The sequence below is a fragment of the Oncorhynchus kisutch genome, linkage group LG17, assembly GCF_002021735.2.
Source record: "Oncorhynchus kisutch isolate 150728-3 linkage group LG17, Okis_V2, whole genome shotgun sequence".
NCBI lineage: Eukaryota > Metazoa > Chordata > Actinopteri > Salmoniformes > Salmonidae > Oncorhynchus > Oncorhynchus kisutch.
Window position 1 is genome coordinate 58,181,098 of NC_034190.2, and position 12,467 is coordinate 58,193,564.

General features: G+C 45.2%; 1 protein-coding gene across 15 annotated transcripts in view; it reads left to right on the top strand.

Annotated features, from left to right (window-relative positions):
• The window catches only part of usp19 (ubiquitin specific peptidase 19), a 39,498-nt gene that overhangs the window by 9,663 nt on the left and 17,368 nt on the right, over positions 1-12,467 (top strand). For 6 of the 15 annotated variants that reach the window (XM_031794166.1, XM_031794177.1, XM_020506327.2 and 3 more), the window contains 16 exons: positions 4,428-4,556; positions 6,438-6,574; positions 6,760-7,284; positions 7,404-7,743; positions 7,968-8,127; positions 8,229-8,300; positions 8,411-8,526; positions 9,328-9,515; positions 9,695-9,890; positions 10,037-10,170; positions 10,334-10,507; positions 10,616-10,726; positions 11,240-11,350; positions 11,458-11,700; positions 11,813-11,931; positions 12,100-12,243. In XM_031794166.1, the coding sequence (XP_031650026.1) occupies positions 4,428-4,556; positions 6,438-6,574; positions 6,760-7,284; positions 7,404-7,743; positions 7,968-8,127; positions 8,229-8,300; positions 8,411-8,526; positions 9,328-9,515; positions 9,695-9,890; positions 10,037-10,170; positions 10,334-10,507; positions 10,616-10,726; positions 11,240-11,350; positions 11,458-11,700; positions 11,813-11,931; positions 12,100-12,243 (2,899 nt within the window). Of the gene's footprint in view, positions 1-3,811; positions 3,911-4,427; positions 4,557-6,437; positions 6,575-6,759; positions 7,285-7,403; positions 7,744-7,967; positions 8,128-8,228; positions 8,301-8,410; positions 8,527-9,327; positions 9,516-9,694; positions 9,891-10,036; positions 10,171-10,333; positions 10,508-10,615; positions 10,727-11,239; positions 11,351-11,457; positions 11,701-11,812; positions 11,932-12,099; positions 12,244-12,467 lie in introns of those variants that run through there. The other 9 variants (XM_031794170.1, XM_031794174.1, XM_031794171.1 and 6 more) reach the window with 7 other exon arrangements.

The window sequence follows — 12,467 nt, forward strand, 5'->3', positions numbered from 1 at the left end:
ATGAGACAGCCTACAGGGAGGAGGTGAGGGCCCTCGGAGTGTGGTGTCATGAAAATAACCTCACACTCAACGTCAACAAAACAAAGGAGATCATCGTGGACTTCAGGAAACAGCTGAGGGAGCACCACCCTATCCACATCGACGGGACAGTAGTGGGGAAAGTGGAAGGTTCCTCAGCGTACACATCACAGACAAACTGAAATGGTCCACCCACACAGACGGTGTGGTGAAGGCGCAACAGCACCTCTTCAACCTCAGGAGGCTGAAGAAATTCGGCTTGTCACCAAAAGCACTCACAGACTTCTACAGATGCACAATCGCACAATGCACATCACCGGCTGGTACGGCAACTGCTCCGCCCACAACCGTAAGGCTCTCCAGAGGGTAGTGAGGTCTGCACAACATATTACCCGGGGCAAACTACCTGCCCTCCAGGACACCTACACCACCCGATGTCACAGGAAGGCCATAAAGATCATCAAGGACAACAACCACCCGAGCCACTGCCTGTTCACCCTGCTATCATCCAGAAGGCAAGGTCAGTACAGGTGCATTAAAGCAGGGACCGAGAGACGGAAGAACAGCTTCTATCTCATGGCCATCAGACTGTTAAACAGCCATCACTAACATTGATTGGCTGCTGCTGACATACTGACTCAAATCTCTAGACACTTTAATAATTAAAAATTGGATGTAATAAATGTATAACTAGTCACTTTTAACAATGCCACTTTATATAATATTTACATACCCTACATTACTCATCTCATGTATATACTGTATTCTTTACCATCTACTGCTTCTTGCCTATGCCGCACGGCCATCGCTCATCCATATATTTATATGTACATATTCTCATTCATTCCTTTACACTTGTGTGTGTGTGTGTATAAGGTAGTTGTTGTGAAATTCTTAGATTACTTGTTAGATTTTACTGCGCAGTCGGAACTAGAAGCACAAGCATTTAGCTACACTCGCATTAACATCTGCTAAACATGTGTATGTGACCAATAAAATTTGATTTGTTTTACCACCATGAAAGTAGTCTAAATTCTCGCTCAAAAAATTCCGGTGGCTTATTTTTCAAATTGTCATGTTTCGTTTCTAAACGTCTGTGAGAGAGTAACAGTTAATGTGATTGCGTGATAATTATTTGACAAGGTACGGCATTGCGCGTACCCCAGTTTGAGAATAGCCTTTCTATGCCATTCACTGATTCTCACCAAGCACATTCCCTATTTCTGTCATGGTCTTGGAGTAACACATGTATTACTTCCTATCTATCTGGCACTATGTGCATAGTAGGCTGGGCCTAAAATGAACACCTGACACTCACGGGTAAATTTTTGTCATTGGCGGGTAAGAATGTCTTATTCACCAGCCACGTTGACGGGTCTGCAGTGCAAGCATTTCTTTACATTTCAATAACATTTTAAAAGTCAAGTATGGTCACGTGAGAGTTGTGATTTTATAGCAGCAGTAGCTGTTTTCAAAGTATTTCTGACATTTTGTTTCAATCTGGTAAATGCACTAAGAAATATGAATCCTACTGTTGTATCCCACCTCGCACAGCAACACTGACTGTTTGGGGGGATGTGCTTACTGTGAGTGAAGTGCTGAACCATTTGCTTTTAGAACCAATGCGCACAGGCATATAAGTTGGAAAACTACTCAAGTGAGACTTTATCCTTATGTTCTTGTATATCTACTTTTTGATCACAAGTTAGGTTGCATTTGAGTTTGCTTCCACTGCTGGTGAAGATGTCGTTGACATCTACTAGTCAGATTTTCACAGGCACATGTGATGACTCAAGTGCAGTGTTACCAACTATTTTTCAATGAGATCCGCTATTGGCTCCTTTATTTGTCGCTAGATGAGGTTTTGTTGCTCCAACAAATTTTCCTTACTGTGGTCCCCGGCATAGCGTTTTCCGCCCACTCTCCCACCACGCACCCCCTCGCCTTGTACTTCTCTGCCTTTGTGTGCACCGTTGCTGTGACTTCTGTTGCACAGACAGCTTCTCACACTCTCGTTTGCAGCAGATTTGAGTGGGAAAAGTCACTAAATGCAATCAAAACCATAGAAAGCCTCTGTGCTAAAACTCTCCAAAGAAAAGCCTGAAAAACAGGGCCAGCGTTATGGGTGCGCCTTAAGGGGCCTGGCCCGCCCTACCGTACCACCTTGCCTGTCCAAACATAATATTGATTATTTATTTGACCGAGACGCTCGTCAACAAAGGCCAATCACTCAATTAAATCATCCTAGCGAGCTAAACAGCGCCTCTCTGTATCAGTATGTGTAGACCATGTATTTGATGCTGTCCGGACCAAAAGAGTATGGCATGTCAATGTCTTTCTGGCTTGACAGCATCAGGTACATGGGCTATGTATAGAAGGGCGCTGTTCCGCTCGCTCGGATGCTTTCTCTGGTGATACAGTACCAGTCAAAATGTTGGACACACCTACTCATTCAAGGGTTTTTCTTTATTTGTACTATTTTCTACATTGTATAATAATTAGTGGAGACATAAAAAACTGAAATGACACATGGAATCATTTGAATTTGAAAAATCTTGCCAACACTTCTGGCCTTGATAATCACCAAGCTTCGGTGTGCCGTGTGTTGCTCAGTTGGTAGAGCATGGCACTTGCAACGCCAAGGTTGTGGGTTTGTTTCACACAGGGTAGCAGTATGAAGAAAGTATGAAAACGTATGACCTCATTACTGTAAGTTGCTCTGGATAAGAGCATCTGCTAAATGACTAAAATGTTAAATGTAAATAGCAGAATATCATGATCTGATGATCACAATATCCAGTGGAAATGTCATAAATCAGCTTTCTGTCCTGAGCTCACTAGCGCAGGAAACTTTGAGGACCCGGAATAGGTTAGTTGATACAATGGTGGAAAGTTCGTTAGCACCGCTTCGGACCCTGTGGTGATTTAATACCATGTTGAACTTCACTACCAATAGCTAAGTCAAAACCGACGGAAAGGGAGGCAGACAGGCGGAAAATATATATATCTTTTTTTCAGGTTATTTTTGAAACGTTTTTTATTAGTCGGTTTTCGGCTTATGTATTTTACTTAGTTGATTATAGAAGTTATAGCCTATAGGCCAATGCAGCAGTAAGCGTATCTCTGGGTTATATGTTAATTTATTTAGCCACCAATGAATGGATCGCAGTGTATCAGTGTGTTCATATGGCAGGGGCTAGTGCTTCAAGAATCATATACCATTAAAAGTTGCTGGAGTGGTCTAAAACTCTCTCACTATAATCCTACACTGCCGGAGTGGCCCCGGTATCATGGTAACCTTAAAGGGGCGGCTGAACATTTTTGTCAGATATTTTGGCTAAAAACTAAATTGAGCGATATACCATATAACTTCTTATTAGTAATACATTCCTTGTTTTAGAAACCTTACTAAGCCTGCTCCTCCTTAAAAATATATATATTTTTATAGTTTGAAAACAATTTTTTTGCTTGGTAAAAAAAAAACTTGCTACCACTGTGGCTGGTGGACAGGCCCTGATAATCAGTGACAGGCCATTCAAAAATGTACAGAAAATACAAATGACACCACAGACTAGCCAATTGGTAAAGTGGGTTGGCAGTTCAAATTAGAACAAAAAATGTCAATGCTACAGTGATCTCATAGTGGACCGTAGCAGAGTTTAGGGAGAGGGTGTCACATGGAATACAACCCGACTAGGAGCCCAGCTGTAGAGGGTTTGGTGTTGCCTGTGACCTTTTTATTTACAGCAGCTGTGTGTGAGGGAGAGAGAGGTGTGTGTGAGAGCCATAGAGAGGGAGAATAAACAAGGCATAGTCTGTAGTAGTGGTGAACGTGAGCACCTTGGACTGAAGTGAACTCATACATGGCACTCTAGCTTCACTATGACGAAAGGTACAGTGTAGACAAGCCAAGGCATTTCCAATGTTTGTTGTGATTTCTGATTCCGGTTTGTCGTTGCCAGAAAGATGATTATTCAAATCTTATTTTGAGTGTTTTGACCAGCTATCATTTGGGGGGGCGGGGGGGCGGCAGCATCTTTAAGGCTTAGTTTACTATTTAGTAGTAGCTTCCTCTTTGTCTAAGGCCTATATTGTCCCAAGAAGTTGATTCAGTGTTGTGTGCATTTCTGTAGATCTGTCTCTTGTGTAGATGCAGTATATTTAGGAGTCTTTTCTCTGATGAATAAATTACTTTGATCTTGATCTAGTGGTAATTGTAAAGGTATCGATGTAGTCCTCCAACAAAGTCTGTTCATCTGTTGTAGACCATTGTAGGCTGACTTGCGTTTTGATTTGTTTACTTGCCGAGCATAGTCACAGCACATGCTGTTCTTCCTACAGAATCTATTTTGAAGGTGCTCTCTGATATGCTGAGTGTGCAATTTTTCTGTCTGCTCGGTGCTGTGTAGATGTGTTTGTGGACTGGAAGCAGAATGCGAATGAGGTGACAGTGAGGCTGCGCTGTGGAGAGGGGGTTCAGAGTGTGGAGGACGTCACCACTACCTTCACTGACACAGACTGTCAGGCCTGCTTCCCAGGTGAGATGACAAGCTATACAAACACACATCTGAAACTAACTAGCCCGCCTACATGTCTTCTGCTTAAGTGTATGTGACGATTGTACATGTAAGACAGTGGCTTGCAGAAGTGTTCACCCCCCTTGGCATTTTTCCTATTTTGTTCCCTTCCAACCTGGAATTCAAATGTAAAAAATGTGGGGGGGGGGGGCATTTATCATTTGATTCACACAACATGCCTACCACTTTGAAGATGCAAAATAAGACAAAAAACTACTTGAGCATGCATAACTATTCACCCCCTCAAAGTCCATACTTTGTAGATCCACCTTTTGCAGCAATTGTAGCTGCAAGTCTCTTGGGGTATGTCTCTATAAGCTTGACACATCGAGCCACTGGGATTTTTGCCCCTTCTTCAAAACTGCTCCAGCTCCTTCAAGTTGGATGGGTTCCGCTTGTGTACAGCCATCTTTAAGTCATAGCACAGATTCTCAATTGGATTGAGGTCTGGGCTTCAAAGACATTTTAAATGTTTCCCCTTAAACCAATCAAGTGTTGCTTTAGCAGTATGCTTTGGGTCATTGTCCTGCTGGAAGGTGAACCTCCATCTCAGTCTCAAATCTGTGGAAGACTGAAACAGGTTTACCTCAATAATTTCCCTGTATTTAGTGGCATCTATCATTCCTTCTATTCTGACCAGTTTCCCAGTCCCTGACGATGAAAACATCCCCACAGCATGACGCTGCCACCACCATGCTTCACTGTGGGGATATGGTTCTCGGGGTGATGAGAGGTGTTGGGTTTGTGCCAGACAAAGCATTTTCCTTGATGGCCAAAAAGCTACATTTCGGTCTCATCTGACCAGAGTACCTTCTTCCATATGTTTGGGGAGTCTCCCACATGGCTTTTGGCGAACACCAAACGTGTTTGCTTATTTTTCTTTTTAAGCAATGGCTTTTGTCTGGCCACTCTTCTGTAAAGCCCAGCTCTGTGGAGTGTGCGGCTTAAAGTGGTCCTATGGACAGATACTCCAATCTCCGCTGTGGAGCTTTGCAGCTCCTTCAGGGTTATCTTTGGGCTCTTTGTTGCCTCTCTGATTAATGCCCTCCTTGCCTGGTCAGTGAGTTTTGGTGCACGGCCCTCTCTTGGCAGGTTTGTTGTAGTGCCATTTTCTTTCCATTTTTTAAATAATGGCTGATGTGAGATGTTCAAAGTTTCGGATATTTTTTTATAACCCAACCCTGATCTGTACTTCTCCACAACTTTGTCCCTGACCAGTTTGGAGAGCGCCTTGGTCTTCATGGTCCACTTGCTTGGTGGTGCCCTTTCTTAGTGGTGTTGCAGACTCTGGGGCCTTTCAGAACAGATATATATATATATATATATATATATATATATATATATATATACTGAGATCATGTGACAGATCATGTGACACCTAGATTGCACACAGGTGGTCTTTATTTAACTAATTATGTGACTTCTGAAGGTAACTGGTTGCACCAGATCTTATTTAGGGGCTTCATAGCAAAGGGGTGAATACATATGCACGCACCACTTTTCTGCTTAAATTTTTTTAGAATTTAAAAAAAAGATTTTTTATTTTCACTTCACCAATTTGGACTATTTTGTGTATGTCCATTACATGAAATCTACATGAAAATCTGTTTAAATTACAGGTTGTAATGCAACAAAATAGGAAAAACACGAATGGGGATGAATACTTGTGCAAGGCAGTGTACCTGTCTGCGTGTGCTAAGATGGTGTTTGAATTATTCTTTTAGTGTTTTTACGTGTGTGTGTTTGTGTGTCTTTGAGCTGCATGTGCTTGTGTGGCATTAGTCTTTCACTGTGAACGTGCAGCATTAGCACAGGTCTGATGGCCCACTGCTCTCTCTTCAGATGGGCGCCAGTGGGACTGTCACCTGCATGAGGAGATTGAGGGCTCCTGCAGCAAAGTGCAGTACAAAGAGAAGTACGGCTTCCTGCTTTTGGTCATGCACAAGAAGATCCCCTTTCACTCCTGGCCCTCCCTTAAGGTGAGTCTGCCTGCTGCCCTCCCTGCCTCCTTGTCTCCTTCCTGTCGTTTAGCATTATGGTTCTTTCATTGAAAAGCATCAGCTGCCAACCTTAAATGTGCCTATTGCCTATCCCTTGCGACGGTTTCAACACAATTTCAAAATAAATGCGTACAAAAAAACTATTTTGTCTCTTCTCCCTGTAGCAAACTAAAAAGGAGAAGGAGCCTGTGAACGTGCAAGCCAAGAACGGCAAAGAGCAGAAACCACCGCCTGTGGTAAAGCCAGAGAAATCTGTTTCTGAGTCGTCAGACAAGCCCAAACTGTCCACCCAGCCGTCTGCTCCGCCGGCACAGAGCGAACAGAGACGTGGCAAAGTTGAGCGAGGTGTCAAACGCACCATGAAGAACAAACCAGCAGCAGACAGACCAGAATCTGGGGTGAAGGCTGCAGAAGATGAGGAGACCAAGCCTCTCAGTAAAGGGGACCTGCTTCAGGAGCCTAGTGCCAAGCGCACCGTCTGTCCCTCCAAGGACCCTACTTCACAGACACCCAGGGATACACACCCCAAGTCCACAGCCAATGGGAAACCGCACACCCCTACTCCCACTGGCTGGGACCCCCAGATGTATACAGCTGGTGACAATCGTGCTGAGAGGCTAGGCAACGGCCATGAGTGTACAACACCCGAGATAGCTGTCAGCCACACACAGCAGGAGATGAAAGTTCAGGTTAGTCCCCGTTTCTCTAAACTGTAGCATCTCACCAGGCACCGAGTACTGTGTGGGTTCAAATGTGTTTGATTATCTGCTGCTCTCGATCTGATTTGTAAAGCCCATTCTTGTTTCAGCTGGAGAAGTCCCCAGAGTCTGATTTCAAGGCTCGGGCAGGAGAGGAACGCATACCGTCAGCCACTATGTCCAGTGCTGTGAGCAGCCACAAGGCTGAAGACTCCACAAATAGAACAGAGAGGCAAGGGGAGGCTGAGGCTGAGAGGACCGAATCCTCTACTTTAGTGAGAAAGTCCAAGGATGGGGCTGACCAGGCCACTCTAACACCAACCAGGCAGTCAGGATCAGGAGAGCCTGTGACTGCAACACCAAGCAAGCAGGCAGAGTTCACCAGCAGTACAGAGGAGGAGAAGAAGGACCAGTCTAAAGAGGAACCTCTGGAGATTAAGCAGCTGGAAGGTCAGTAGACTGGGGTCAAAAGGAAACTGGTATTTCACAAATATGATTGAAATGTGCTTTTTGTGACGTCATTCATTTGTCAGGATAGCTCTAGCCTGAAGATGACTATAGAACTGTGGTTTGTAAGTGAAATGGACAGATCAGTTGCAGTGAGGATAAATTCTGCACTGAGGTTTGAGGTCCGAAGTGATCTGAAACGTAGCCTGCCTGCGGCTATCTTTTAGCAGTTCCAGAGCCAATGGTGAACCTCAATTTTGTGAAGAACGACTCGTACGAGAAAGGCACAGACCTAATGGTGGTCAACGTTTACATGAAGAGCATCTGCAGAGAGACTGCCAGGGTGATCTTCAGGGAACAGGACTTCACCCTCCTCTTCCAGACCAGGTAACTTGGTCCTTCTGACTTTTCACCTCAGTGGCCTTTGCAAACTTAATGGGATTTTAGTGGCATTTCTGGTTTACTGAATTATCTTCCCTTTCTAACAGTGACGCAAATTTATTGCGCCTTCATGCGGACTGTGGAGCGAATACAGTTTTTAAGTGGCAAGTCAAACTCAGGTAAGACTTTTAAGTTGAATTTGGTGTGTGGAGTTTCTATTGATATGTGAATTGGGCCCTTGGCTCTCAATGAGATCATGACTTTCACAAGCGGTGATCCAATGTTGCAGGAACCTCATCCAGCCTGAGCAGTCTACATACTCCTTTACCCCGTCCCGGATAGACATCACTCTGAAGAAGAGACACAGCCAGCGCTGGGGGGGCCTAGAGGCCCCCGCTACACAAGGTCTTCCTGCTGCCTGGCTTCTACTGCACACTGCAACCACTATACACACATCTATTACACTAGCTACCACACAGTTTGAAATATAGCATCCCTTATAAACATTACACAAAGTTACTTTCACACACGTTTATTCACTGACTTGCAGTACTTTATGTTGTTACAAAATTACTTCCACACAAATGTATTCACTGACTTAATTTATATCACTGTTTGGAAAGCACACGGATACGTTTTCAGTTGAACCAATATTCTAGTAAAGCATTAAGGCTAATCCTGGTATGTCTTTAAAAATGTGAATTACATGGGAGGGTTGATACCAGGATTTGTGTGTGGACCTTGTGTGTATATGGGTATGTGTGCCATGCCTGACTGTGTGTTCATTAGGGTGATAGGCAGGCGTGTGGGTGTGTACACTCAAGACAGCACTTCCAGACAGGAATCTGAGCACTGAAACTAATCCAGTAACTCAATATGTGTGCCTCAGTCCCGTCTGCTGCTCTCCCAACCCAACGGGTCTCTGGGTGTCTTAGCCTAGGCACTGCAGTGTTGCTCTATGTCCTTAACTTCTAATATCTGTTGTTGGGCTGGCACTGGTATCTTTTGATATAGTTTACAATACTAGTAGGCCTAGATGCAGTTGGTGGTACTTGTACAAGTTGCTCTTATCTACACACAGCAAGCAGACAATATAATGTTTGTACTTCGATGAATGAATACTCATTCGGCCGTATGCAATTGTTCTTCTCTTGGTCCTGACAGTCGTTTGTCGTTGACCACAAGCTCCATCCCCCTCTGTTTAAGGTGCAGTGGGGGGCGCCAAGGTTGCTGTGCCCTCCGGGCCGTCATCTCAGACTAGTCAGCCGGGCAGCAGCCAGCACACCCTCCCTGCCAAGGAGGAGCCCCCCCGGGCAGAAGACGGAGGCCTGGACAATGTGTCCGCCCGTACCGTCTCAGACCATGCCCCTATCAAACAGGAGCCTGCAGTCACGGTGAGTTGGACAAGGACAAGATGGTGAGAGAATGGGCTAAAAAGGGAAACTGTTTGAAGTGATTGAGGTGGTGATTTGGAAATGAGTAGGGGGAAGGAATTTGTTTTCTTTATCACGCTATCCTTTGAGCCTTGAAGGTTGGTATTTCATCCCTTTGTTTCTCGGCCTCTCCCCCTCAGCCCAAGCCCACGTGTATGGTCCAGCCCATGACCCACGCGCCTCCTGCTGGCAGCGAGCGCAGTGTTGAGGAGGAGGAGGAAGAGAAGGTGTGTGTGCCAGGCTTCACAGGCCTGGTCAACCTGGGCAACACATGCTTCATGAACAGCGTCATCCAGTCTCTGTCCAACACCCGTGAACTCAGGGACTACTTTCATGGTCAGTCTTCCCTACTCTTCATTCTTTAAGTTGATCACATTTTACTTTTATGAAATACGTCTCTTGTAATGTGCATATGGAGCTAGTATCTGTTGCTGTAGATTGATATTAAACAATGAACTGTGTTCTCTTCCCCCTATGTGCAGACCGGGCGTTTGAAACTGAGATCAACTGTAATAACCCATTGGGGACGGGTGGTCGGCTGGCCATCGGGTTCGCTGTGTTGCTGCGGGCTCTGTGGAAGGGTACCCACCATGCTTTCCAGCCCTCCAAGTTAAAGGTGACAATCCACTCTTTTGAGAGTCCCATCTTTCACCCCCTCCTGTTATTTTAACCACCACACCATCATGCCTTCTACATGGATTAACACCGGCAGTATTCGGGTTTAGTACAGCCTCTCCCTTTAGTCTTCTCAACTTGATGTTTTATCTTTTATCCCCCAGGCGATCGTGGCCAGTAAGGCCAGCCAGTTCACAGGCTATGCCCAGCACGATGCCCAAGAGTTCATGGCCTTCCTCCTGGATGGTCTCCATGAGGACCTGAACCGCATCCAGAACAAGCCCTACACAGAGACGGTGGACTCAGACGGACGGCTGGACGAGGTGGGTGAAATAGAGGTTCGAGCAGCACCATTCGCATATCCACATTGATGACTGCTGTGTCACTGTTCCCTTGAGTTCAATTGTCCTGGAAAATGACATGATGGTGTGGTTGTGACGTAATAGGTGGTGGCGGAGGAGGCGTGGCAGAGGCACAAGATGAGGAACGATTCGTTCATTGTGGACCTCTTCCAGGGCCAGTACAAGTCCAAGCTTGTCTGCCCTATGTGCTCCAAGGTAAGAGACAGAGGAATTATTGCAATTCCCAAGCAACACTCACCTGTCTGAACATATCTAGGTGTTTGTATTGAAGTGTGTTTCGTATTGAGGCTGGAGATGGGATTTTTTTTGTTAGTCTTAGAATACATCACTCAAACGCACAGGGATGATACTATAGTACCTCTGTTGCTGCGACCGTCCACTCCTGAATACATACTGACTCTTGTTTTAGGAATGTCTGCTCCAAAGGCACCATGATAATGGCAGTTTCAATATGATGCAGATAATGAGAGACTTGGGGGGCCTAGCTGTCAGGCTGAGATGCAGGAAAACCTGATTTAATAATCGAGGAAATGGACCCATCAGAAGCATTTACTGTGTGGATGGCTGGCTGGCTGTGTGGCAGAGTGGAACTAACTTATTTCTTCAGTGGTGCGATAGGGAGAACTAAAACTCCGTAATCTGATTCACAGTGCTACTGTTCTGACCTGTATGTTTTGTCAAATGTCTTTCTCCTCTCCCTCTCTCAAGGTTTCCATAACTTTTGACCCCTTCCTCTACCTGCCCGTGCCCCTGCCTCAGAAGCAGAAGGTCCTCACCGTGTTCTACTTTGCTAAAGAGCCTCATAAGAAACCCATCAAGGTAAGATGAGATGTTTGTTTTGTTCAGATGGTTTCAGTTTATTTTATTTTACAGATTTATTTAATTATTCTCTTTTTACTCTGATTCTCGTACCTTGTGTGTGTCAGTTCCTGGTGAGTGTGAGTAAAGAGAACTCGAGCACAGCCGAGGTCCTGGAGTCAATCTCTCGGAGTGTGAGGATCAAGGCAGAGAACCTGAGACTGGCAGAGGTGGTGAAGAGTCGCTTCCACAGGATTTTCCTCCCCTCCCACTCCCTGGACACGGTCTCCTCCTCAGACATGCTCTTCTGCTTCGAGGTGCTATCTAAAGAGCTGGCCAAGGAGAGGGTGGTGGTGCTCAGAGTCCAGCAGGTAAATGGAACCTTCAATTCCCTAGCCTTCCTATTTTAAGCCATACGGAACTATGACAGAAGTACCTAGTATCTGTGTTTTAGTCACATCTGTGTGTCTGTCCCCCCTCCAGAGGCCTCAGGTCCCCAGTATCCCCATCTCGAAGTGTGCTGCCTGCCTGAAGCCTCCCCTCTCAGAGGAGGAGAAGCTGAAACGCTGCACCCGCTGCTACCGCGTGGGCTACTGCAATCAGTGAGTCAACACACTAAATGTCAGCTGGCACTAATGTTGCGAGGCAATTGAGTTTCTCTACCAATAAAAACACAATGACACAGGATAACTATTTTACAACTATTTCCCTTTGTCTCCTAAATGATTCCTAACTCATGAAAAACCAAACTTTTTTCCTTCATGTTTCAGGGCTTGCCAGAAAAATCACTGGTCCAACCACAAGAGTCTGTGTCACCCCAACATGGAGAACGTGGGGCTTCCTTTCCTGGTCAGCGTCCCCGAGTCCAGACTCACCTACGCCCGTCTGTCCCAGCTGCTGGAAGGATACTCAAGGTACCACTGGGATCTCCCCAGTCGATGGATGATATGAATGCTGCTCTTTATGAAATCAAATATAGATGCCAATACTGGGGGTGTGACATTTAAATTAATTTGAGGTTAACCTGAACCTGATTTTTTTTTGTTTTTTTTACAAATTTAAAATCACAGTGCAGTTATCGCAAAATACCATTAACAGGTCCCGATTATCATCATATGTACATCGTAAGAAATGCCTA